This window comes from Pipistrellus kuhlii, unplaced genomic scaffold (assembly GCF_014108245.1).
Source record: "Pipistrellus kuhlii isolate mPipKuh1 unplaced genomic scaffold, mPipKuh1.p scaffold_m20_p_43, whole genome shotgun sequence".
NCBI classification, from domain to species: domain Eukaryota; kingdom Metazoa; phylum Chordata; class Mammalia; order Chiroptera; family Vespertilionidae; genus Pipistrellus; species Pipistrellus kuhlii.
The window spans coordinates 1,177,429-1,204,991 of NW_023425544.1; the positions used below are offsets into that span (position 1 = coordinate 1,177,429).

Consider the following 27,563-nt stretch of genomic DNA (forward strand, 5'->3'; position numbering starts at 1 on the left):
TAAGGAGTAGTGAGATTCTTGGGTCCATTCATGTATTACAAACCAACCAGTTACCCAGCTGTACACAGATTTTCCCGAAAGTGAGAACTAAATGAGATTCTTCCCATGAGTTCCCAAAGTAGGAATGACCATGACGTGATGCCTGTTGCCCTCAACATCAGATAGCATCAAGCTTCCGGGTTTGCTTCTAAAATGTTCTTCATTCATCTCAGGATTGCACAACTGCTGGGCACATCATTCACACCATGTTCCATGTGAAAGGTGTCCCTAGAATTGTGCAATGTGGTAGCCTCGAGTCATTCATTCACTCAACAAATATTCATTATTTTCTCAGAGCCTAGAACTGTGTTAGGTGTTGAGGATACAATGGTAAACAAAACTAGACATAAGCTCTGTCCTCATTAAAACTTATACTCTCATGAGGGAAACACCAATACTATGACATTGCTACTGTAATGAGCCTCTGACAGCTCACCAAGGAGGTCAAGGAAAGCTTCCTGGAGGGAGACAGGCTTGAACTGAGACCTGAAGGATCAGTTGAAGAAGTCATCTTGGCTAAGGGAGGAAGAAACAGTGTACCAGACATGAGGAATAGCATTTGCAAAGACCCTGTAGTGAGGAGTCCAGAGAACAGAAAGGGCTGTGGTTTCAGTGGAGAGAATGAGGGAGAGTATGGCGTAGAATGAGGTGAGAGAAGGAGTCAGAGGAGCCTGTGAGAACACCAAGGAATTTCTTCCTTTGTCTTGTGAGAAATATAAAGCTAATGACTGTTTTTAAGCATGTGGGTGACATTTCATGGGTACATTTCAGGAATCAGGAGTTTAGATAAAGGACTATCTAATGGCTTGACATTATTTAAGGATAAAATTACAAATAAAATAGAAAATTAGATTCAGGTGGTCCATGAATCATCTATAAATTTTTAATATGAAGGAGTGATGATCACTTTAGGAGGCATAGGTTCCATAGCTTTCCTCAGAATCCTACACAAACAAAAACTAAAACAAAAACCATTAAGAATAACTGATCTAAGATGGACAATATATACCTTTAGAAATGTTCTATGAACATTATTTCTTATTACTAAGTTTCTGATAAGGAATTTTATTAGCTTGTTAAGATAAATCTTATAGTAACAGAGCTGAGAGGCCTCTGAAGATGCAGAGGACCTGCATCTCGGCTGAAGGACAGTATTCCAGTTACTGAACTTTCAGCAAATGGACCTTTTGAAAGTCATGATCTTCAAAAAAGTTTTCCTTGTGTGAAAAATGAGCTTTGGCCACTCATCCTCTTGAATTATCAGCAAAAATTTCCAACTCAACCAAGATAAAATGAAATTTTCCATATTGAGAAACATTCAGGGTCTGGTTGCTCCACTAAAATTGCAAATGAGATACAAGGCAGTGCTACAGGTCCAGTGTCTTCCACTTCTTCCACGCTCACACCTCTCACTGGATAATTTTAGGGGTAATGATGAGACCATTGGATTTGAAAATATTCCTTTTTAAAATATATTTTTACATATATATATGTAAAAAGGAAGGGAGGGAGGGAGAGGGAAAGAGAGACAGAAACATCAAAGATGAGAGAGAATCATTGATCAGCTGCCTCCTGCATACCCTCCACTGGGGATTGAGCCCAAAACCCAGGCATGTGTTCTGACCAGGAATGGAACTGTGACCTCCTGGTTCATAGTTTCATGCTCAATCACTGAGCCACCATAACTGGGCTGAAATACTCTTAATGACCCATCACAAAGTGCACTAATGGAGGAATCACACTTGACGGTGGAATATAAACTTGGTTTACTTCAATGCAGTGTTCTGACCATGGAAATGGAGGGGGCTACATTTTGTTTACAGTTGTTTGTTTTTACTATAATTTTTATCTATATAACAATAAAAGTACTGATACATGAGAACTACTGTCAAAAAGAAAAAATATATCTTATATACCTTAAAATTAATTCATTTAAAGTATACAGTTCAGTGGGTTTTTTAGTGACAAGATTGTACAACAATCACTATTATCTAATTCCAGAACATATTCATCACCCCAAAAAGAAGACTCATTGCTAGTCACTTCTTATTCCCCACCAATCCTCCTTCCCCATCCTAGCTCAAGGTAGCCGCTAATTCACTTTCTGTCTGTATGGATTTGCCTGCCTACTCTGGACAGTTCATATAAATGCAATCTTATTTATGTATGTACAGTTATGTATGTAATCTTTTCTGAGTGGCTTCTTTCACTAAGCATAATGCTCATTTATACTAAGAAAAGGGTAATATGCTATAGACGGGGTTGACTGAACATCTTCCAGTCATCCAGTCCTCCTTCTGGACAAAGCCATGGTGGCAGGGGACGAGGCAGAGTCGGTTAGGGGCGATCAGGCTAGCAGGGGAGAGCAGTTAGGGCAATCGGGCAGGCAGGTGAGAGCAGTTAATCAGGTTGGCAGGGGAGGGCAGTTAGGGGTGATCAGGCCAGCAGGGGAGTAGTTAATACATAGTGCTGCTATGAATATTCATGTATAAGCCAAAAGGACACACAGAACACAGTACTTAGCACATGGTAGGCCATCAGTAAGCGTTTACTGCATATAGGGGAAATAATCCTGTGTTGTTGTGGGGGCAATCCATATGCTTGGACAGTCAATAGAGAGTAGGCAGAACTGACCTTCTTCTCTGATAAATCAGAAGGACAGGAGCATGCACCAAGAGGGTGGTCACCCCATCTCTGTTTGGAGGCAGGCCAGGGGACACAATTTTCCTTTGGAAGCAGTTTGGATTTTGTCTCAACATCTGAATGTAAATACCCGGTTTATTGTGACCTCCCCTACTCTGGGACCTATGAGCCCCTGAATCATAGTGGTGAGTGCTCCATGAGAAGCAACGCAGGCCATTTGGCACCCAGGCAGATTGCCGTGGACTTTCAACCTGAAATAGCAATGTGAAAAGGACACATGCTTTTTTTAAAAAAATTGTTGACACTATAACAGATGTCTCCCATTCTCCCCTTAGCCCTATTTACCCAGGTCCTCCCCCACCCTCCTGCCTTCACCACACTGTTGTCTATGTCCATGGACTATGCATATATGAATATATGTTCTTTGGTTAATCTCTTCCAGACCCCCACAACTCCGCCCCTCTGAGATCTGTAAGTCTGTTCCATGCATCCATGCCTCTGGTCCTATTTTGTTCATCAGTTTATTTTGTTCATTAGATTCCACATATAAGTGAGATCATATGGTATTTGTCTTTCTCTGACTCGCTTAGCATAATAATCTCCAGGTCCATCAATGCTATTGCAAAGGGTAAGAGTTTCTTCCTTTTTGTACAGTCGCATAGTATTCCAAAGTGTAAATGTGCCACTGTTTTTTTTAATCCACTCATCTACTGATGGCTACTTGGGCTATTTCCAGATCTTGGCTATTGTAAATAATGCTGCTATGAACATAGGGGGTGCATATATTCTTTCTGATTGCTGTTTTGGGATTTTTCTGATATATTGCCGGAAGTGGGATCACCAGGTCAAATGGCATTTCCATTTTTAATTTTTTTAGGACACTCCATTCTGTTTTCCATAGTGGCTGCACTAGTCTGCATTCCCACCAATGCATACATATTATACTTTACTAAGACGTTAAAAATACTGCCCACTCCTCACCCTCCAAGTATTGTAATAAAAATCCTGTCCCTCCTGAATATTTCCATCCTTTGAAATGGTGTAAGCCACTGTCACTCTTCTTCCTGCTCCTCAAAGGCCCTGGGCCACCTGTGCCGCAGATTATTCCTCACTTAACCTTCCCTGGCCTTTCCCGTTCATTCAGGAGGTGTTTAATTACCTAGGATTCACAAGCTGCTCTTCAGGTAAGCCTCTCCTAATGGCCTCATTACCATTTTACACAAAGAGGTAGTGGCTGATGGTAACTGAGCAAACACGAGTGTGTGCCTTCCCACCTGCCCAGCTGGTCTGAAACCAGCCAAGTGGTCCTGGGCTCTTGGTGCCCCTGTGACTACTTAGGCCAAGACTTCTGAAGACCTCTCTTCACCCTGCAACATGCGGAAGCTTTTGTCAGCACTTCAAACTTGGGAACTTCAAGTGTATACACATCTGATAACTGGTGGTAGCATTTTGTCCTTTAAATGAAACCGAGGGAAGAATCTAAGGCTCAAATAACCCAGTCAGACATCTAAAGCTGAGCTTGCTGAGTACTCCTGGAGGGTCTGATCAGATCCCTGACATCGGGGTGCATTGGCCTTAAGTTGGGGGTGGCGGAAATGCTGATGAGGATGGCTTCCTCCTGTAATCAGGCATCAGAGGAGGCAGGCAGAAAACAAAGGGAAGGGACTACAGAGTTGAATTCATCAGCATCCCCATTGTGGTTACTGCAGACTTCCAAGACAGATTCTGATGCTGGATTCCCTACTTCTCTTTTCATTTCCACCATTCTCATATCTTATCAACACACCCTAACTATGTCCTGAACCTGCTCTCTCCTTTCAGAGCCCATGACCTTGGCCCTGCGCTTGCCAGCTCCATCAGTCTCTCTGGCCCAGACTGGTGGAGCAGTTGTTTCCTAGATGGGCTCTCTGCCTCCAGTTTCTCTCAATGCCATCCACCCAGAGCTGTCCCAGTCATTTTAGGAAAACATGAATCTGATCAATGCACGCCCTCCCTCAAATCCTTCCATGCCCCCACCGTTGGCCACAAGGACCTTCAGAAAACCATCCAATTCCTCCAAGCAGCCTGAGGCTTTCCTCAGTTGGCTTTGCTTCCCTCTCGCAGCCCCCAACTGATACGGAATTTCTGTTAGAAGCACATACAATTCTCCAGTCAATACACATGCCGACAACTCAGAGGGAGCAGTCCCTGTCCCTTCCTGTCCTGCATGAGAACATCTCCTCGCCCTCTGAAAGACCATCCACGTGTCCATCAACGGGGCCGATGAAGTATATTAGACCACATCCTCACTATGAAGCACAGTATAGCTAACAGAATGTGGATGTAGTCTGTAAACTGACATGAAAGGATGTCCACAAAATATTGCCAAATGGGAGGAAAACACGCGAACTGCAGAGCAATATGTACAGCATGAAGCGTTTAAGAATTATATATGTACATATCTGTAGTATAAATCTAAAATGCCATGTATCAAGCATTAACCATGCAGAGATGCTTTCTATTTTATGAACTTTTGATTGTTTTGATTATCCTTTATAAAAAAGCATATGTTACTTTTATAATAAAGAATTTAAATGAGGTATTTTTCTTTAATAGTCAAATTAAACACTGCCTTGGGTTAAGGAAAGACGGAAGCCAGATGTCCCCTCATCTGCAAAGCCTTCCCTAACCCCTGAGACCTGGCTAATGACACCATGCCTGAGCCCCTGGGACTGCATAGGTGAATCTTTGGTGAGGTGCAGTGTCTACCATCTTTCCTGCCAGACCCCGAGTTCCCAGAAGGTCCACAGGGCCTGATCACCCAGCAGTTTCTTCTGAATGAAACAACAGATGGCGAGTGTGCTGACCTCCTGCAAAGCATTTCCAGTGGCTGAGCCTCTGCCTTGAGGCAGGTCTAGGATCACATTTGGTCCTTAGAAGAAAGTGGTCTTAGTTGGGTAGGGTTGGGGGAGAAATTGACACTCATTCTGTTCCTGTCTGCAGAAGGTCATCATTAAGATGAAACCCAAATTGCAAGGCAAATGGACCTGTGGTTGCTGAATGAGTAGCGTGGACAACACTGCAAACGGAACATGTCCAATAACAAATGCAGTGTTCCCTACCCTGTCCTGGCTCCTGTTTACCTGGTCGTGTAGGCTCTACCTCTCCCTGCATTCCGCATTCAGGAGAGAGTAGAGCTTGTATCATGTAAGCCAAAGTCCAAGATTAAAAACCTGGCTTTCCTACTCTCTTAGCCTTTCTGAGCTTCAGTTTCCTCTGCTGTGAAATGAGGCATCTGCAACCAACATGCACTGCGAGGCTGAAATATATTGGGTGTAAAATGGATAATGGATGTGGCGGACTGCCTAGCTTTTTGGTATTAGTTCAGGCTTCATCTTTTACCTGGACTACTGCAACAGCCTTTCACAACTGGTGGCCCTTCCTCTATTTTCTTGTTGGTCCAATCCATCCCGTGCATTGAACTATCTTCCTGAAACAGCAGGTTGAATCTTATCACCCCCTTCCTCTAAAATCTGCAGTGGTTCCATGCTGCTAACATAAAGTGCACATTGCTTAGCACAATATTCCAGGCCTTCTATGGGCCTGGCTCAAGCTCTGTTTCCCACGTTGTCTTCTCTTCGATTTCAGAGGCCAAGAAATCATCCCTCGGCCTGGGATGTTCTTCATCTTACTTTCTAACAAAAGTATATATATATGCCTCTGACTCTCTGTGATGTCCTCTGTCACAACAAAGAGCTCCTTCCCGGAGCACAATAGCCTATGGCTTAGGTAGACGCCTCACCTTTGCAGGCGCCATGCTGAAGCTGTGCTGAACAGAGGTGCATAGGACCAGGGCCCTGCTCCTGACACAGTTAAACTCCCCCAGAGCAGCCTAAGTTAGCTTAGTACTGCTTCAAAAGGCGCTCTTGTATTGTCTACCTCACTGTCCTATCATTTAGCCTTTTGTACAACCAGAAGTTTACATACCTTCCTCACCACTAGAACGAAAATAACCCTTGCAATTCATATTGGCATTCAACAAATACAGATCTGTCACTTGGTAGTGACTTGTGGGAGAGAGAGGGGAGAATAAGGATGGCATGCTGTTCATCTGTCCTCCTCTAAGACTCTCCCATCCATCTCTTTCCATCAGCACTGGCACCCTAAGATCATTCGGCAGCTTCCTTATTGCTCTGAAGACAAAGACTAAAGTTCCAGCCTGGCCTGCAAGGCTCTGAGTGATTTGGTCCCAGCCTCTTTCAGATGCGAGGTTCCTGCACCCCTGATTTTAGCCACACCCTCGGGGCCTTGGTTGCACTGGCCTCCCTGACACCCCAAGGCCTTCACATAAGCTAGCTCTTCGGCTTAGAGAGCTCTCACTTCCATCACTCCCTAGAATTCAGCACCGTCCAACAGGACTTTCCGTAAATAATCTAGCATATGTGTGATCCAACGTGGCAGCTGCAACTGAGCACTTGAAATGTGGCTAGTGTGACTCAGGAATTGAAATTTTAAATTTTACTTCATTTAAATCAATTTAAATAGTCACATGGGGATAGTGGCTAGCATGTTGGACAACACAGGGTCCTAGACCAAGTACTACACATCCTTCAGATCTCAGCTCAAATATCACTTCCGCAGACTGACCCCCTCAGACTAGATAGCGGCACCCCATTTTATACTCTCATTACACCTTTCCTTTAGGGACACAGTGATGTGCAACAACACATTTCCCAACAGTCCAATGTCTGTCTCTCTCTCCCATTAGATCGAGCTCTTAGGAAGGAAGGCAGGACCACGAACATCCTCAGTGCGGCACCTCAAGTAAAGGGACAGTTCTAAATGTCTGGCTCAAGCCTGTGCAGGAGCCCCCTTTCTTTCCCTGAGGAGGTACATTAATTGCTCAGTGTCTGATTTGGAGTTTAAAGATTTTTGTTGGAAATTCAGACAACCAGCAGCAGCTGGGAGGGGGCAACAGAATCACACTTTTGTTGTGCCTTTAAAAAATGGCCCTCAAGGACTAAGGCAAATGGATTCTTCCTTTCCTGAGTAAAGCAGGGCTCTGTTCCAGGGTCTCCTGGAAGAGGTCTGGGTATGGACAGGGGCAGAGGGACTACTTACCGCCACACTGTCCTGTCCTTGGGGCACATCTACACCGCCTCCCTTTGCTGTCTTCACACAGACTTGGTGTTACCTCCCTGTGCCTCAGTTAGTTCTTGCCTCAAATTGGAAGCAAAAACTCTTGCTATGTAAAGGCAATCCCACTTCATTCTCTTCCCAGTAACAGTTCCTGGGAAAACCAGGAAAAAGGAACAGGAACTTGCATTTATGAAGCACCCCACTAGGTACCAACTGCCATAGCAGGTGTTTTCATACCCAGCGCTGTGGAAATTTCAGCACCACTGTGCTAGGCAGGCAGTTATCCCCATTACAGAGATGAGGAAAGTGAGCCTCAGCCTCACATCACACAGCCAGAAGCTGGTAGCTGGTGCAGCAAGGGGCAAAGGCCAATGCCAAGCCCAAGTCTGTCTTCCTCTCTAGTTGGTGCTATTCCATTACTTCTTACTGCCGTCAGGATTTCTTAGGCTAGCAAATTGGGTCTGTCCCCGATACTGGTTTATTTTCCCCAAACTTAATATATCTCCATTATTGCTTCTTCTCACTCCTTGCTTTTCTGTTTCTTGAGAACATGGTTGTACCTTGACCTCAGTTGGCTTTAATTGCTTCTTCTGCATCCCATTTTCCTATCAAAGTTACTGTTCTCCATGGGGGAGTCTGGACTGTGCTAGTTAGATGGTGCTCGGAGCTGGAGCTGGCTCTGACCCCAGGGGTCCAGGTCTCTGCTCCCTCCGACTCTCCTGACATCTCACAGGCTGAGTATTAAGTCAGAAAGTTAGAAGCAAGCATTACAATACTAAGCAGCTTTTTTTTTCCCCCCCAGACAAAAGGATTAATTTTCAGTATGTGAAGGCTACTTCACTTTGTGCTATAATGGCTTTGTTGAGCATGCTATAAACAAACTATCAAGCCTTCAGGAAGATATTCTTAAAGTAAAAACATACAATTTCAAAACAAAAACAAAAACAAAAAGTCCCATTTCCGCTACCTGCCAAATAGAGCTCGGGAGGATACTAGCACAAACACTGCAGCTCTCCCCACGCATGTAGCCCCTACCTCAGCATTTTATCCCGAGACACACAGCAGCAAAGGCTTTGCATTTTTCTATTTGTAAAGTTTATCTTCCTCATACACTTTTTTTTTTTCCCTGCGCAGAGGAAGTAAAATTGTCTTTGGTTTCCTATAAAACAATTTAGTTCAACACACACACACACACACACACACCCTACTTTCTTAATGCAGCTAAAAATCTGCCCAAGCTATAGGAAGATGGATTCAAAGTAAATGTGTATTTAAATTACTAGGTGGTCATTCAATACAAAGATAATTTCTAACCAAATATATGCATGCACGTATGCCTATATATGTATGTATCTGGGAGTATTTTTCAAAGGAGGGTTTTCTCCCCATACTTCTGGCAGTTTAAGTTTAAAGGTCAGATCTACACCATCACCATGTTTCACAATGCAAGCTGTGCAGTGCCGCGTAATGAAATGGTTCAGTAAAGGTGCTCGTGGAAATTCTTTTAATTAGGTCTAAGGCTTTTCAGTTGTCAACATGAATAAACCAAAAGCCATTCTCTTGCAAACACAATACGCAAAATAAAAATGTAAGTTACCTTTGAAAAAACAGAGATGCACTTGCAAAAGGAAAGTTATACATGGATTTTTTTTCTTTTTTACAACATATCCTCTACCAATTAAAAAAACACGCACCAAATCTTTCAATAACAAAATGGACAGCAAATCAAAAATAAAGGGGCTGCTCTATTTCTAATGAACCGGGACACCATGCCTGGTTCTAAGAAAAAGTGTTTGGAGGGTAATCATAACTAAAACTTTTTATCAGGAGACTAATGACTTTCTTTGTGAGCAAAGGCCACCTTCCCATTTAACTACAATTAATTCCACAGATCAGTGGTATTTCAGCCAGACATGTGATATCCCATAATGATTCCTGCAAATTGAATGTTATCTATTAAAAATGCACCAAAATGCACTTTTCCCCTCTGCACCACTATCTGAGGCCCAAAAGCTGAGCATATCACAGCAGGAACATCAAGACTTTTTTTTCAAAGCTGTGTTGACAAAATGAACTACTTGGATTTGGATTTTTTTTTTTTTTTTTTTAGCTGTCAGTTCAAAGCTGAATCTAGGGATTGAAATATGCAAAACGAAAACTTAAAGAAAATGGTAGGTTGTTTGGGGAAGTTGGATTGTATTTGCATTGAGTTCTGATGGGAAAAACAAAACTAAATAAATGACTCAAATCACCTCCAGTTCAGATTTACAGATACAAGTTGTTCATAAAAGCCAGTTGGTCTAAGAATTGCCATGGAATGGGGGGATTCAAATAGATAAATGGCAGCATGTAATAAGCAGGTGTAATAAATCAATGCATCGACTAATTAACCAATGAATGAATGAAGTGTAGCAAACCCTGAGCATGAGGGCACAATACCCAACAGATAATATGTTGCTTTACACTGGGTTCCAGTGGACCCGAGTTCAAATCCTGAGTCAGCTGCTATTACCTGGATGGGGTAAAGTAACTACTATTACTTTTTAAAGGATTGTTATGCAGATTAAATGTTAAGATTTTCACCATGGCTGGCATGGCTTGGTTGGAGTGTTGTCCCATACAAGGAAAGGTTGCAGGGTTCAATTTTCGGTCAGGCACATACCAATTTGTGGAATTGATGGTACAGGAAGGAAACCACTCAATGTTTCTCTCTCTCTTTCCTTTCTCCCTTTTGTAAAATCAATAAGCATGTCCTTGGGTGAAGATTTAAAAAATAAGTCAAGCCCAGACAGTGTGACTCAGTGGCTGAGGATAGACCTATGAACCAGGAGGTCATGGTTCGATTCCAGTCAGGGCATATGCCCAGGTTGCAGGCTCAATACCGAGTATGGAGCATGCAGGAGGCAGGCAATTGATGCTTCTCAATCACTGATGTTTCTCCCAAATCAATATATATTTAAAAGTCAAGATTTCCAATGCACCAAGCACAGTGGCTAGCACACAGTTGAAGCCTAATAGGTGGTGCCTATTCTTCCATGCTAGCTCAACTCCAAAGTCAAAACTACCCAAGCCATTATTTTAGCATAAAAAAAGAAAAATGGGCTCACAATGAACATTTTCTAGAGCACCACTTACTGAAACATCACTCATTATGCTAAGCCTGGTGGGTTTATTTAGTGACCCGAACTTGGGTGTGTATTTGAGAGTTAATGAAGTGCCTGGTGTTTACACAGATAAAAGCAGGATTTGTCTCAGCAGCAATCTGGGCTGAATGGATATAGATCTCCGCGCTTAGGGATGCGGCCAGGACGGATCCAGGGTGGATCGCATGGATGCAGCCACACGGAGTGAGATATCTCCCAAGGGGATTTGGGCATCGCCACCTCCTCGGGGGAGGAAATACAGGAAGGGGGGTGGGAAGTGTGTATAATAGATGTGTTTCACAGTGTCCCTGCTGCGATGAACAACTTGATCCACTTACAGTTCCAAACACATGATGCATAAAAGAGCTGACAGAAATTCAATTCTTCAAAGAAAAGCATCTGCTCTCTAGTGGGAACGGCCAAATATTAAGCAGTTTTAAGGCAGGGCAAAGACCTAGAGGAGCACAGTTCATTATCTGGATAGCCAGAGTAAAGAAATGCAGAGGATTACAAACAAACGAAAAAGTAGCTGAGATTCCATGCATTAATTACCCAGAGTAAAATGATTCAAGTTGAATCTTTGTTACAACAAATATTAAACCCAGCTGTGTTTATGTAGCAGTTGTGAAAAAGAAGAAAAAAAGAAATCCGTGTACAATATCTGTGAGCTCTGCCAGTTAATTGAATTTGCTGGCAGCACTTCCTCTACCATGAGCCAAACATCCTCAAAGATAAAATGTAGCTTTTAAACAGACCTGGGGAAAACGGAATCAAGAAATTTCAACCATTAAAACACAACTCTTTACTGGTATGAAAGTAAAGTAAAATTCAGTAATGAAAGGAAGGAAGTCTCTTAAACATTTACTGCATTCCAAAGCTTGGAGCTGCGGTTTATTGCTGAGGTCTCTTCTGATGTCCCACAGTGCTTCTGCTCCAGCGTCTTTAATGAAGTCCCATAAACTCCCATAAAATACTCGATTGTTGACAAATCATGCACACACACTCAGGGCAAGGCTCACTGGGCCACGATGCTCCTTTTCTTCCTGCCTGAAATTAGTAAGTCATGGAGTAGACACTCCTGGTGAGTGGTCGACAAGACTTACAGAGACCTTCAGGCAATCTTTTAAAGAATGGAGGATGAAAGGCTGGACACTTGTAAGAATTCTTTGAAGCAAACTGTCCCCTGACCCCAAGTCCAATATCAGTAGTTTGGGGTGAGGGGCAGTTTTGGCCAGATTCTCGGAACCAGAGAAGCGACAAGAGGTTGGATCCAACACTCAACCTTCAGCCTGGGACTCGGTTCAGTGCAGATCCTATTCCTTCCTTCCTTGGCTTAATTATCTTAGTTGATTCCCCAGTGCCCAAAATATGAAGCTCAAATGTGTATTTACGACAGAAGGCCACTCCCAACCTGGTCCCTCCCGTCTACTTCTTTGGTTTCACCTTTTGTCCCTCCCAACCACTCACCCTATGTTCCAGCTGGACTAAACGATTAATCCCTGCCCAAACACATCCACTTTTGTTCACACCTCCAGTCTCCAATCATTCTGTTCCCGCCTCCCAGTATGCTCCTCTCCCCTTTTCCAGGAACAGCGACTGTTTCCTACATATCTCCATGTTCCTAAGGCCCAACACACGGAGCCTACAGCCAAAAAACACTTGGCTGGAAAAATAATCTCCATTCCTGAACTGGCTGTAGATCTGCCCATTTGGGATACTGAACCAGAAGTGTCCAGGGCTCCTGCAGATGGAGGCGAAGCTGCTGGTGTGAAGTGTAAGCGGGTAGGAAAGCAGCAAGAGATGTGCCAGGAGAGGGAGGCAGACTGGATCATAAAGGGCCATATTCTGGAGCTCGAATTTCACCCAGAGGGAGAACGGGGAGCCATTAAAGGGTTTTAAATTGGGGAGTGATATATGCATGTTCCATAATATTCCTTCATTTATAGCAAGAGAATGGCCTGGGATTGGAGAAGTGGGGGCAAGACTGGCAGTCTAGCCTTACATTAGCTCTGTGACTCACAGAAAATGAGGTCCATGTCTTAATCATCTCTGCATGCATATATCCAGTGCAAAGCACAGCACATAGTAGGTACTCAGGAAATGGCTGGTTTATTAAGTATAATAGACAAAACGGTATATATTTGAAGTATAATGTGGTGATTTGACATAAATGTTATGAAATAATCACCACAAGTCATCTAATTAACATGTCCGTTACTTCAGTTATCTTATTTTGTATTATTAACATGGTCACTATGCTGTACAGTAGATCCTCAGAACATATTCATGTTATAACTGGAAGCTTGTCCCCTTTAACTAACATCTCTCCATAGAAAATCCCTGTTGAACAAATAAATATTCTGCCAGTGAATACTAACAATATATGCTTTCACATGGCACAAGGAGTACTTAAGACTACAAGGCCTATACACACAAAGATTTACCGTATTTTTGCATGTATAATACACTATATATTTTTTTTTCTAAAATCGTTTGACTGAAAATTGAGGAGAATCTTATACTCGGAAGTTAGCCAAAAAGGGAGCCACATTGGTGTGTAGTAGCCCATACCCTGTCAACCAGGCTTCCTCCAATCACCAGCCTTATTATTACTGACATCAGCTGATGCTGTAATTGGAGGTGGATAGTGCACAGATGCAACAGAGACCAGAGCATTCTGAGCCCATAAATATGTCAAAAAATAAGAAGATAAATCCCAGTAAGCAATTGCCTTACTCTGCAAAATTCAAACTGAATATAATCAACTATGCAAAAGAGCATAGAAATAGAGCCACAGAGACACCATTTGGACCTCCTCCCTCTGAGTGTATGATTAGAAAGTGGAGAAAACAGGAAGAACAAATCCTTAAGATGCCAAAAAAGAAGGTCTTAAGAGGAAAAGCAACAAAATGGGCAAACTTGGTGCAAAGGCTTAAAATTTGGATTATGGAGCAGCCACCAGAGTGGCTTATGTGTGTCAACCAAGCTTATTCAATGTCAGGCAAGAATGTTTGCAAGCGAAATGAATGGTGTTGATTTTACAGGAAAGGCAAAGTGATGCTTCAATTTAATGAGGAGAGAAGGACTGGCCATGAGAACACGAACGAAGTTAGTTCAGAAAATGCCACCAGTTTATGAGGAATATATAGACAGTGACTCCGAAGACAGCAGTGATACAATAGAAGTTGAAGAAATTGATGTGGGAAAGCACAGCACTTGGTTAGAATGTCTATAAGGAGGATTCTCTGAAAGGTCAGGGGCCTCTGAGGGTACCTTGCTGAAGACGGCAGCCCCTACCTTGACTTTTCCAAACAAGTCTGATCCCCAGGGATGTTTTGCTAGAATCTCTATGTTTAGTCTTTTAGACCCGACCTTGTAGAAGCACGTGCTTTCTCAAGGATGCTTACCTTGCTGATTGTATCTAGAGCTTAATTTTAGTTCACGCTGTTATGACAATAAAAGCCAAAGGAGGCAGGCGATAGCCAAGTAGTGCCTTAGCCCTCTCTTTCACAGAAACGTGTGTTAAAGTAATCATTCATCTGTTGCTCAGGGTTTACCCAAACAATTGATTTGTCTGTAACTAATAGTGATGAAGAAGAGAACAATGATGTAAAAGAGACTGAATAAAGTGATATGCTGCATAATATCATAGCAATGGTATGTAAACATTACCTGTGGTGATGCTAAATAAAAACGTGTTCTGTTTTATGTTTAAAATGTTGATTTCTTAATTTTGGAAAAGTTGGGAGCATCTCATACATGGAAAAACACGGTATATTATATTAGCTATTCAGTATAATCAAAGTCTGCTCATCTTCCCAGTCAGCATTTTTTCTTCCAATTGGGATTTTAAGAATGGTTGTTTTTGTTTGTTTTGTAAAGTTTACTATTAGTTAGACATTTTGCAAAAGGCAGATTGCTTAGGCCAGACAGTGTGTGCCGATCCAGCCCTTTGCTTCTGGAATCAAAAGCATTGTTGACTCACAAGAATAGCAAACCAGCTCCCAGGAGGCCCTGAGGCAGCATCTCAAGATGTGGGGTACACTAGAGGATAGGCAGCAAGCAGACCCTGGGCTTACGTGCATCTGGCCCTTCTAAACCAGGTTTGTCTTTGAACTCCCAAAGATATGATATAGTCGAATAATTCCACTATAACTCTAACAGAAGGATTTCCCTGTGCTTTGAGAATATGAAGGACAGAGTGATTAACTACTGAGAGAGGGACAAGGACAAAGATTAGAAAACTGATCGGAGTTGGATGACACTGAAGACAAGGCATGCAATTAAGAAGTCATTGCCAATTCTCCAGTTTCCCAGCAGAGGAGAGAAGTACACGGTCACATGACTTGCTGGCCTAACTCAGGAGATCAGAATATCTACACATACACTTCAATGAAAAAAATTAACATTATATAATTAAAATTATTTTTCAAAAGGAAGTGCTAACGTCCGTTTTTACCTTTCATGATGTTCGATTTCTCAGTTTTCTTTTACGGTGTGTACTTTTTTCTGTCTTATCCAATAACTCTTGCCTCCTGAAGGCTTCTCCTATATTTTCTTCTATTCATTTTATAGTTTTTGTTTCTATGTTTAGGACTATAATTCATTTTGAACCAGTATGTGCATGAAGTAAAAGTCAAGATTCATTTTTTACTATATGGACATCCAATTGTTCCAGTAGCATTCGTTGGCAAAATACAGACACACATAAAACTATCCTTTCTCTATTGAATTACTTTGACTATGTATTTGTTGAAAATCACCTGACCATTTATGTGTAGGTCTAATTCTGAACTGTTTATTCTGTTCTACTGATTGGTATGTCTAGCTACAATTACTATAACTTTATGGTAAGTATTGAACCTAGAACTTCGTTCTGTTTCAACATTGTTTTGGCTATTCTATTATAGATCTGCTGCATAGTCATAGATATTTTAAAATCACCTCATCAAGTATTTTTTCCCCCTTTCTAAAGCTATCTGGAATTTGAATTGGGATTAGAGTGGATTTATAGATTAATTAAGGAAACATTTAACCTCTTAAAAATATTGAGTCTTCTAATCCAAAATCTAAACTCTCAATTTATTTAGGTTTAAATTTTTTTTTCCCCTCAGAAATGTTTTATAGTTTTCACTATACAAATCTTGCACATATTTTGGTAAATTTATTCCTAGTTATTTCATGTTTTGTTTGCTATTTTAAATAGTACTCTAAAAATTTCATTTTTAATTGCTCATTACTAGTATATAGAAATACATTTGAATTTTTTTATACTGACTTTATCCTGCATATTTCCTAAATTCATTTATGAGATTCCTTAGGATTTTCCAAGTATGTGGTTATGTTATCTAAATAAAGACAAATTTTCTTCTTTCTAATATTTAGGGCTTTTATTTTTCTTGTCTTAGTGAACTGATTAGAACCTCCAATAAAATTCAGAATAGAAAATATAAGAGACATGTTCTTTTTTATTTTAAAATTTTCATTTATTGATTTTCACAGAGAGACAGAGATTTGTTGTTCTACCCATTCGTGCACTCATTGGTTGATTTCTGTATGTGTCCTGACCAGGGATTGGACCTGCGACCTACCTGTATTAGGATGATGCTCCAACCGAGCTATTCAGCCAGGGCTTGTCCTAGATGCTCTTTATCACAATGAAGACCTCCGGTTTGCTAAGAGCTTTTATTATGGACAGATGTCGATTTCCCCCAAAAATATATTTTTGGCATATGTTTTGATATAGTTTACCTTTCTTGGTCTTTTGCTATGGAAATCACACTGATTGATTTTCAAATATTTAACCAACCTGTATTCATTTGATCATGATGTATTATCCTTTTTACATATTGCTGGATTCAATTTGCTAATGTTTTGTTGAAGATTTTTACATCAGTATTTGTAAGGTATATTGGTCAGCAGTTTTCTTTTTTTATAAATTCTTTGTTTGTCATGTCAGGGTAATGCTGATCTCATAAAATAAGGTGGGTAGTGTTCCTGTCACTATTTTCTAAAAAAGTTAGTGTAAGATTGCATTAGTTCTTCCTTCAATGTATGACAGACTTAATTGGTGAAGCTCTCTGGGCCTGGAGTTTTCTTTGTGGAAATCTTTTGTTATTTTTATTTTTTAATATCTTTATTCGTTTTAGAGAGGAAGGGAAAGGGAGAAAGAGATAGAAACATCAACGAGAGAGAATCATTGATCAGCTGCCTCCACCATGCCCCACATTAAAGATCGAGCCTGCAACCCAGACAAGTGCCCAAACCAGAATCAAACCGTGACCTCCTGATTCATAGGTTGACACTCAACCACTTAGTCATGCCTCCCAGGTTCATTGTGGGAAAGTTTTAATTACAAATCCAACTTTCTTTAATAAAAAACAGTGCTATTTTTCTGTTTTTTTCTTGAGTCACTTTTTGTAATTTGTGTATTTCAAGGAATTTGTTCATGTAATTTATAAAAAGTACAGACATAAAATCATTGGCATTTACTTTTTTAAATATACTTATTATAGTTTGTAGTCAATATTATTTTGTATTAATTTTAGGTGTATAATGTATACACTTTTTAATGAAATTTTTATTTTATTTTTAATTGAATTTATTGGGATGACATTGGTTAATAAAATTATATAGGTTTCAGGGGTACAATTCTATAATACACCATCTGTATATTGTATTATGTGTTTAGCACTCCAAGTCAAGTTTCTTTCCATCACCATTTAGTCCTCCTTTTCCACTTTTCTGCTTCGTTCTTAAAAATATACTTTTTATTTTGAAATATTTTTAGGTTTACAGAAAAGTTGCAAAGATAACAGAGTATCCATATACCCCTCAACCAGTCTAAGCAACCATCGCAACTGAATGGATGACTGAACAGGCTATTTGGGGTGACCAGGCCAGCAGGGGGTTAACAAGAGGTGACCAAACAACTGAGCATCAGGCTGCGTGGGGTGACCAGGCCAGCAGAGGAGTTAGTGAAGGGCGACCAAGGGACTGAGCAGCAGGCTGTGTGGGGCGACCAGGCCGGCAGTGGGGGTAGTTGGGGGTGACCAGGTTGGCAGGGGGGGCAGTAAGGGGCGACCAGGCCAGAGAGGGGAGGGAGCAGTTAAGGGCGACCAGGTTGGTGGGAGGGGGCAGTTGGGGGTGACTAGGCTGGTAGGGGGGCTGTTGGGAGTGACCAGGCCAGCATGGGGGGTGGCAGTTAGGGGCAATCAGGCAGATGAGCAGTTAGGAGCCAGTGGTCCCAGATTGTGAGGGATGTCCCACTACTGGTTTGGGACATTCCCCTGAGGGGTCCTGGATTGGAGAAGGTGCAGGATGGGCTGAGAGGATCCCTCCCCCTATCCCATGCACAAATTTCATGCACTGAGCCTCTAGTATTTTATATAAAACATTTGTCAAAACTAAAAAGCCAACACGGGTACATTATTATTAATGTACCAAAATTTATTGTGATTTCACGAGTTTTCCCATTTTAATTTTGTTGTTTTCTTATTTCAGGATCTCACTGAGCATTCAGTTGTCATGTCTTCTTAGTATCCTTTGGTCTAATGACAGTTCCTCAGTCTTTCCCATATTTTTATGAACTTGACAGTTTCAAGATGTACTAATTAGGCATTATATAGAATACCCCTAGTTTCTGCCATGACTTGACTGGGATTTTGGAAAGAATAGCAGAGAAGTGATGGACCCCTCTCATGACATTATATCTGGGTTAGATGATATTCACATGACATCAGTGGTGATATAAACCCCAATCATTGGATTAAAGGAGTACTACTTGCTATTTCTACATTAACATTACTCCTTTTCCCTTTACATACTCTATTTTTTTTTTGAAAGTGAGTCACTAAGTCCAGCCCCCACTCATATGTGTGGATGTTTGTGGTGGGAGTATTAAGCTCCTTTCCTAGGGAGGAGAATATTTACAGATACTACTTGGAATTCTTCAATAAGGAAGATTTGCCTCTTATCCTCTATCTGCTATCTTTTGATTTGTGTCTGCATTATATCTTTTCCAGCCTTTTACTTTTCATTTCTCTGATTCTTTATATTTATGGTGGAATTCATGTAGACAACATATAACTAGGTCTTATTTTAAAATATAATTTGTTAATCTCCTCTAATTGGAATATTTAGATGATGCACATTAAATATAATAATCAATATAGTTGGGTAAATCTATCATCTTGCTAACTGTTCTATTTGTTCTATCTATATTGATCCCTTTATCCTTTCCCTAAAAAATCTTTTGGGTGTTCAATATTGGCTTATTAGGCAGATATCTTTATCTTATTTATTTTCCTTAGTGGCTTCTTTAAAGTTTACAATATACATATAATTTAAGAACCTTAAAACACAAACCTACATTCTCTACCCTTGTCCTGTCCCTTGTGCTACCACAGTCATATACTATAATATTTTACTTCTATGTTATTACACACAACACATTGGTGATTTCTACTTTATTTTTTTAAATCTCTATTGTTGAAATATTACATATGTCCCCTTGATTTTTCCAATGACCCTTTTAAGCCTATCCCAGGCCTCCACCACCCTATTATCTGTTTCCATGGGTTATGCACATATAGTTCTTTGGTTGATCTCTTCCCATCCACCATTCACTCCCACCTTCCCTCTGAGATTTGACAGTCTGTTCCATGCCTCTCTGCTTTAAGTCTTATGAATGAGATCATGTGATACTTATCTTTCTCTGACTTACTTCACTTGCATAATACTCTCCAGGTCCCTCCATGCTGTCTCAAAGAGTAAGACAACCTTCTTTTTTACTGTTGCATAGTATTCCATGGTATACATGTATCTTTTTAAAAAAAATATATTTTATTGATATTTTACAGAGAGGAAAGGAGAGAGAGAGAGAGCTAGAAACGTTGATGAGAGAGAAACATCGACCAGCTGCCTCTTGTAAACCCCCTAGCAGGGATGTGCCCACAACCAAGGTACACGCCCTTGACCGGAATTGAACCCGGGACCTTTCAGTCCGCAGACTGATGCTCTACCACTGAGCCAAACCAGTTTCGGCTACCTGTATCTTTTTTACACACTCATCTACCAATGGGCACTTGGGCTGTTTCCAGATCTTAGTTATTGTAAGTTGTGCTGCTATGAACATGGGGATGATTTCTACTTTACTCAATTACCTTTTGTATAAATTAAAAATGAGAAAAGAAGTCTTATATTCACCCATATATTTACTATTTCTGGCATTCTTCACCCCTTACTATTCTCTAGGGTACCCTTTTTATTCCATCTAAAGAACTTCCTTTAACATTTCTTGTAGTGCAGGTGTGCTGACAATGATTTCTCTCCCCTTTTGTTTTTCTGAAAAAGACTTAACTGTGTCTTCATTTGTGAAGGATATTTTCACTAGATATACTATTCTAGTTTGACAAAAATTTCCTTTATTACTTTAAAAATGTCAATCCATTAACTTTTGGCTGTGTAGTTTTTTTTACAAGTCTTCTGCCATTACTTCTTTCATTTGTGTCTTTTTTTTTTTTTTTCTCTCTAGCTAATTTTAAACTTTTGTTTTTACCACTGGTATTGAGTAATTTCAGGACCTACCCTTGGTGTGGTTTTGTTTGGATCCATTAAGCTTGAGGTACAGTGTGCTTCTTAGAACTCTGCATTAATCATTTTCATCACAACTGAAAAAAATTGGCTACAATCTCTTTAAATATTTCTTCTGTCTTTCCTTATCTTCCTCTCATTTTACGGCTCAAATTACATGTATGTTAGTCCTCCTGATATTGGGCTATGGGTCCTGAAGGGCCTGTTAACCTTTTCCAGTGTTTTTCCTTTCTCTGCTTCATAGTGGATAGTTTTTACTGGTATGTCTTTGAGTTCATTGATCTTTTAAGATGTGGTGTCTAATATCCTCTTAATTCTATCAGTGAAATTTTTAGTCCAGGTATTATATTTTTCACCTATAGATGTTTTGATATCTTCTGTTTCTCTCATTAAATCCAGGTCTTCCTTTAAATTTATGAGTATATTTTTAATCTTTATAATATCTATCTTAAGGTCATTGTCTGCTAATTCCATCGTGTCTGTCATTTCCGAATTTGTTTCTATTGATGAATTTTCCTCTTGGTTATGGGTTACATTTTCCTGATTGTCATCGTCTGGTACTTTTTTTTGACAGGCTGCTAGTTACTGTGAATGCTATATTGTTGAGTGTTAGATTTTGTTGTCTTCTTTTAAAGAGGGTTGAAGTTTATTTTGACAGGCGGTTGAATTTCTTGCATATAAGGTTGATCCTTTTAAGGCTTTTTATTTTTTTAATGGAAATAGTTTTGTTTAAAACTTTTTATTTAAGTTTAACACACAAACGTAAAAGTACAAATATCATTGGTGTTTTGCTTGAGGATCGCTTGGGGATTGGGACTGGCACTAAGATCAAGAATCAGCACATCACCAGCATCCCTGCAACCCTCTCTCACTGTCCTCAAGGCCTGACTTTTAAGCTTTGTTAAGGAAGGGCTATTTTTGCTCTAGATACTAATTTAGATCCTATCAAGGCTTTGCCTCTAGGGTCTCTGATGAATGTCCTGAGTGATCATCAACATCTTCCTTTTCTGGCGGGACAGAGCTTGAATGATTCCCAGTCTGTGTGAGCTCCCTCTATAGGTAGGCAGATTAGTCAAGAGGACCCAATTCAGATGTCTGAAGCTCTTTTGCTGAGCAGCTAGCTCCCTTCTGTCTGAATATCTGGCCCACAAATTGAAACCACCTCTTCCTCAAATTCAGATCTGTAACCCCTCAACTCAGCAAGACTGTTGTGCTTGCCTGTGGACCCCTGCTCCTGGCCCAGGGTCCAGAAAATGCCTCCAGGCAGAAAGCCAGGGGGACCACAGAACTCATCTTACTTGTTTCCTTTCTCTCAGGGATCATACTCCTGTACTACTTTTGTCCAGTATGTGAAAACAGTTGTTTTCATATTTGTCCTGAGTTTTAGTCATTAATGGCAGGGGCAAAAATCTAGTTCCAATTACTCCATCATGGCTAGAAGCAGAACAAAGGCCTCTTTAATAAAATTTCCAGCACAAATGCCATGTTTTGCAAGATTTCATCTACCAAAATAACCCAATCCATATGTCCCCTCCATCCTTCCATCTATCTATTCAGTAGCTGCTAGATCCCTGGGAAACATAGATGAATAAAACTTGATTCCTGCCCTCAAAGAACTCACAATTAAAAGGGAAAGCCAGAATGTGTAATAAATTACCTTGCAGGGAGATAAGTCTAATTATACAAGCAGAATAAAGAGCTTTGGGGACAGAGGGAAAGACACAGTCAATTCTACTTGGAGAGATCAGGGAAAATTTTTACAGCCTAATCTTTAGAGTTACATCTTAAAGAATGAGAGAATGAGTCTTAAAGATTGACAGTTGGGGCGGGACATTTGGGAAAAAAAGAAACTCTGTATGCAAAGTATGAAGTTATAAAGCAATAGGTAAGCTTGGAAGAAACACTAACAGTTCCAAACAGCCTAACACAGGATCTGAAGCAGTGAGGAGAGAGCTAAAGCCCGGGGAAAACAGAAGGGTCTCATCATGAAGGAGGGCCTTGAGTGATAGTCATCATTTGCATCCGTAATTCATTAATATCAATCACAGTCTATAGAGCTCTTAGGATATGGTCTACAGATACTATATACATTTAATTCTCACAATAACGTTATAAGGAAGCTAAGGTTCACAGAGCTTAAGCAATTTTGCCCAAGATCACATGGCTAGTAAGTGAAGAAGCCAGCACCTAACTACAGGTCTGATTCCAAAGCCAATATAAGAAACATGACTCTAATCTATAGGTGCAGGGAAGTTATGAAAGGATTTTTTTGTCTTTAGAAAAAATTTAAAAAATTATGAAATGGTTTTAAGTATAGCTAGATTTAGTTAAACGTAACTATAACTAAATATAACTAAATTAGGGAAATACAGTTAAATTGATGTTTCAAAAGGTCACGCAAAAGAAGGTCTGGAGTTCTGAGAACCAGTAGAGAGGCTGCTGGTAACAGTTGGATCAAGTGGCGGTCAGGAGGGATGGAGAAGAGGCTTAGAGGGGCAGGAAGTCAGTGAATGGAAGCCATTGTTTATGCTACAGATGGGACATTTTCACAGGACACAATGATTCCCTCAAAATCACGGTAAGCTGCGAGCAAAGGTGTAGCAAATGAACCCCTCCCAACTTCCTTCACTGAACTGAGACAAAGCTTCCAGAGAGAACAGAGAACTGCAGTGCAATCCTTAGGCCACAGGCAAGCCACAGGTGCCCCCTCTCACCCCCCTTCCCTTCCCCACAAATGTGTCACATGCACAGCCACCCACGGGGTCAGACCCCAAGGGCTTGTTACCCACCACGTCATTCGGGAGGCTCTGCAGGTCGTCGAAGGGGGTTTCCAGGGTGTTGGTGTCCACGTTTAGGATCACGACATCATCCAGGGCCATGTTTTGAACTTTCTGCAAATAAAAAATTCCAAAACAGACATCACCGAAGCACCATGAGGACACACATCTTCCCTGGCCTTCTCTGGGGAAGGGGAGTAGGAAACAAAGTGACACTTGACACTTTGGGGTGTGGGCTCCCGCAGGGCCTCAGCTGTTTGGCTCCCGCAGCATAATAACCAGCACCAACAAAAACGGTTTGGTAAGTGCTCATTAACACTGGTCTAGTTCCTTGTCTCAAACCCCAGCCTCTAGGACAGAACTTGGTACCTAAGTAAACATTTCCAGATTCCTCCCAGCAGGAGGGTGGAGCCTCGCTGGTCTGAAACTTCCTGGAGTTGAAATAACACTCCCAGAGGGCAGAATCCTGGAACCCTTCCCTTTAATAAGACCAGGAGCCTCAAACCTCTGCTACCAACTTCCCCAGGCCGTGGGGCCTCGGCCAAAAACCTACCAATCAATTCATAAACTTTACAAAAGGCTTACTACGGGCTGATACCTACAGAGGAGGGACAAAATCGGCTCCTTAGAAATTTATTCTCTCCCCAAACCCCAGGACTCATATGAACTGATCGCCTTACTTACAAGGTAAGTGCTATTAGCAAACAGCATTGATTCAGCACACATCACCAGTTCCACAAAGCACAGTCCCCATTTTACAGATGAGAACACCAAGACTCCTGATGGATTGCCTATGGCTCCTTTGCTGCCTCCCTTTGCAATCTGACAGGTTAAACACATAGCAGTGTGCTGGCGGGAAGTTACAAAAACAGCCTCAAAGGCAACCTTTTTCACTCACCTACACTTCAGAGCTCACACAGCATTTTCACAAAGATTCTTTCATTTTCAGCAACGTAGCTGCAGGGGAGGTATCACCATCCCCACTTCAGAGGTGAGAAAATGAGGCTCAGAGAGGTGAGGTGGCCTTCCCCAAGGCCATGTGGCTACTCTGGGGCTTCTTCTTTTTGTAAAACTGAGAGGATAACTGTGACTGCGCTCCTTATCCCACTTCTCCCCCTGGGGCTGCTGGGCACACAGTAGGACTTCTAAATAGTAGCTATTATTATTGCTTTTATAATACATACGTCAGCCCTGATTAGTCTGAAAGCTGTAGAGCCAGTGGCTTTAGCGCAAAAGTCCTCTGTCCTTTCTTGGACATTGCTGGGCTCTCACTTCAAAGACGCTGGCACCAGAAACAGAATCAGGAAAGGGGCCACAGGGAGCTGAGCCGTAGCTCAGCTGGGGAGGCTTTGACAACTGAGCTGAGGGCCGCTGCACCCTAAATCACCCATCTATGTATCTATGTACCTATCTACCTACCTACCTTTCTTCTCTTCTGATCTCCCAGAGTTCCAAATCCAAGGGGTGGGCCTGGCCACCAGCGGAGGCTGCAGGGGCTGAAGGCAGTGAGCGGATGCTGGCGTGGAGCAGCTCTGGCACCTTCTGTGTTCCTGCGGGGCCCCAGCAGCACAGACCAGCCCTTGTGGCTCTCCATGGCTGGGCTGGAACAGGCTTTTGATTACTTCCCACTCCTGCCTGGAGGACTTGCTGGTTAAGCCATGTGGAGTGTTTACTTTTTCAACAATGGCAGCAAGCTGGAGAAGAGGAAACAACCTGGCCCCTTTTCAGACTGAGCAGGCCAGGGTCCCCTTAGAAACCAAAATGCCCAAGCACCAGGCTCCAGGCAGGAGCTGGGTGGCATGGTTTCCTCTTGTAGGACAGTGCTGCCTTCCCAGTGGCAAGGCCATTTCCCAAGGGGCTGTTGGCATTGGACTCGGGGCCTTCCTGAAGCTCAGGGTCCCAAGGAAAGAATCGGAGGCCAGCTTGGCTGGTGGTGCCTTATCCGTGAAAGGCTCATGGAACAAGGGGAATGGAAAAGGCACAAACCCCACAAAACACCTCACACTGCGGGTGGGAGAGGGAGGTGCTGTGGAGAAGTTGGATGCTTACAGGGTGCCGGGTGGTTTAATCCTGTCCATGTTATGAGGGAGAAACCATGGTAACGAGAAGGAAACAGGGCTCAAGGAGGTCAAACCAACTGCCCAAGTCATACAGCTGGTGAGCGGTGGAGCTGGCGTTTGCTCTGGGTCTGACTCAAAAGCCTGACTCTGTAAAGACGGCCCAGAACAAGAACCAGGCTGGGCGTGCCGTTATGTCAACCGGCTCAGGACCTGCGTTCTCTTGCCTTTTGTGTCATAAATCTTACAGAGGCCTATTCTACAAAACTGGGAAAGACACAGAAGTTCAAAGAAGAAAATGATGGTTAGGAAGTAACATTTCTGTATTTCTTTCCACATTCCTCTGCCCCAATCCCTACTTTTAAAAAACACAGTAGAAACAATTCTTAATGTTTCTTTCTGACTCTCTCATTTATTACCATATAACCAATGCTCCACTTCATTAAAACCTTTGTAAAGATCATTACTAATTGTTACAAAATGTTTCACTTCATGGAAACAAACCCATCCAAGACTCTTTGTTGGTGATTATATCCAGTTGTTAAGACATTATTATATGTAATACTGTCGTGAAATCTGTAGGCACAAAGCCTTGTGCTTTAGGATGGATTCCTAGAAGTGGAATTTACTTTCTACTTCTTAAAAAAAAAGTGTCCCTCTCAAACTGAACTTTGAAAAAGATAGCTTTACTTCCAATTATTTTAAAGTCATTTCATCCACAGCTTGTGTTTCCTACTCTAAGTGGAGAAAAATCAGCAAAGACACGAGCAGATGTCAAAATAGTCCTCCAAAAACTCTACCCAATTAAAACACTTACTAGTACCGCAGCACACCGAGACGGCTCTCCGGTAGCTTGTCCCACCAACACATTCCCTCTCTTTTTAGTTACAACATATGCCAAGGCTCCTGCCAGCTGCAAACCCTCCCCTCACCAGACTCTATAGGCTTTTTTTTTCAGAAAGAAGAAAAAAAAAATACTGACATGCACAATGCTTTCCAAATGGCATTGCTTGACAGAGAAATACACAAAAGTGGCATCTTCCCATAAACATTGTTAATAAAAAATGGCTTTTCCTTTATGCTTTGTCACAGACAGACTTAGTCTGACCCTTGCCTTTCAGGAGAAGGAGTTGGTCGTGGCAGCTGAGAGGAGTTAAGTGTCACGTCTGGATTGCCCCTTACCTCTTGGGTTGCCTGAGGCAATTCGCTTGACCTCTTAAATCCCGTTTTCACCTGTAATACACGGATCATGCCAGTACCCACCTCATCGAGTTGTGAGGATAAGGTAAGCGCATGTATGTAAGAGTTCGCATGATTCCCAGGACATCCATAATGGGCATTTGCCTAACAGGCTCAGCTGCCTGTGTGTCCCCGCTCCTGAGTCATTGAGAACTCAGTGGAGCCTGGCTAGCCTCACTCCACAGGGCCAGAGGAAGCAGGACATCCGTCTTTCCCTGTGTATCCCTGTAGCTATTCCCACAACCACGATAAGTCAATCTAGAGTTCTTTATACAAGTGTTCAATTCCTCCCCTCGTCTGTGGGCTTCTTGGGGTCACGAGATGGATCTCTGTACTCTCAGCACCTACCTTAAGTTAGGCAATTCTTGAATGAATGAATGAATGAATGAATGAGAGGCAGAACAACCTTTAGGCGAAGAACACAGGATCCGGAAGCGGGTCAGAGTTGTAATCTGGCTCCACCACTCCCCAGCTGTGTAAACTTGGGCACTTCACTTAACCTCTCTGGGCCTGTTTCTTCCTCTATAAACTGGTGACAACAGTGCCTACCTCATCAGCTTGTTATAAAGATTAAATGGGCTACATAATCTTTTTAAGGTACTTAGAGTTGTGTCTGGCATATGAGCAGCTTAACAAACATTTGTTAAATAAAAAGGAACAATCTTTTGAGGATAATGGGAATATTCTACATCTTTACTGTGGTGGCAGTAGTTTCATAAACAAATCATACATTTTAAATGGTTGGTTTGTTGTAAATAAATTATACCCCAACGAAGTTGATAAACACATTAGTACTATGTCCAGAACATAGAAGAAAATCATGATAGGCTATAAAAAATAACAATGCACGAATGATAGTGAATGCTACAGGACAAGGTAATTTTTCCCTAGGCCATCACCCAATGTACACTCTGATTGGCAGCTGTGTTTGACTCCCTGCCTTCCTCTTTCCT

General features: G+C 41.6%; 2 protein-coding genes across 20 annotated transcripts in view; one reads left to right on the top strand and one right to left on the bottom strand.

Moving 5' to 3' along the window:
* DENND1A (DENN domain containing 1A) overlaps positions 1 to 27,563 on the bottom strand; it is a 439,633-nt gene that overhangs the window by 131,927 nt on the left and 280,143 nt on the right. For all 19 annotated transcript variants that reach the window (XM_036411917.2, XM_036411910.2, XM_036411920.2 and 16 more), the window contains one exon: positions 23,327 to 23,428. In XM_036411917.2, coding sequence (XP_036267810.1) covers positions 23,327 to 23,428 — 102 coding nt within the window. The remainder of the gene's footprint in view (positions 1 to 23,326; positions 23,429 to 27,563) is intronic.
* LOC118704368 lies at positions 683 to 12,842 on the top strand. Its single transcript, XM_045572074.1, is given in 7 exon segments — positions 683 to 687; positions 1,159 to 1,280; positions 1,283 to 1,300; positions 1,303 to 1,498; positions 1,739 to 1,953; positions 7,430 to 7,485; positions 12,531 to 12,842. Coding segments are annotated over 7 exon segments (924 nt in total).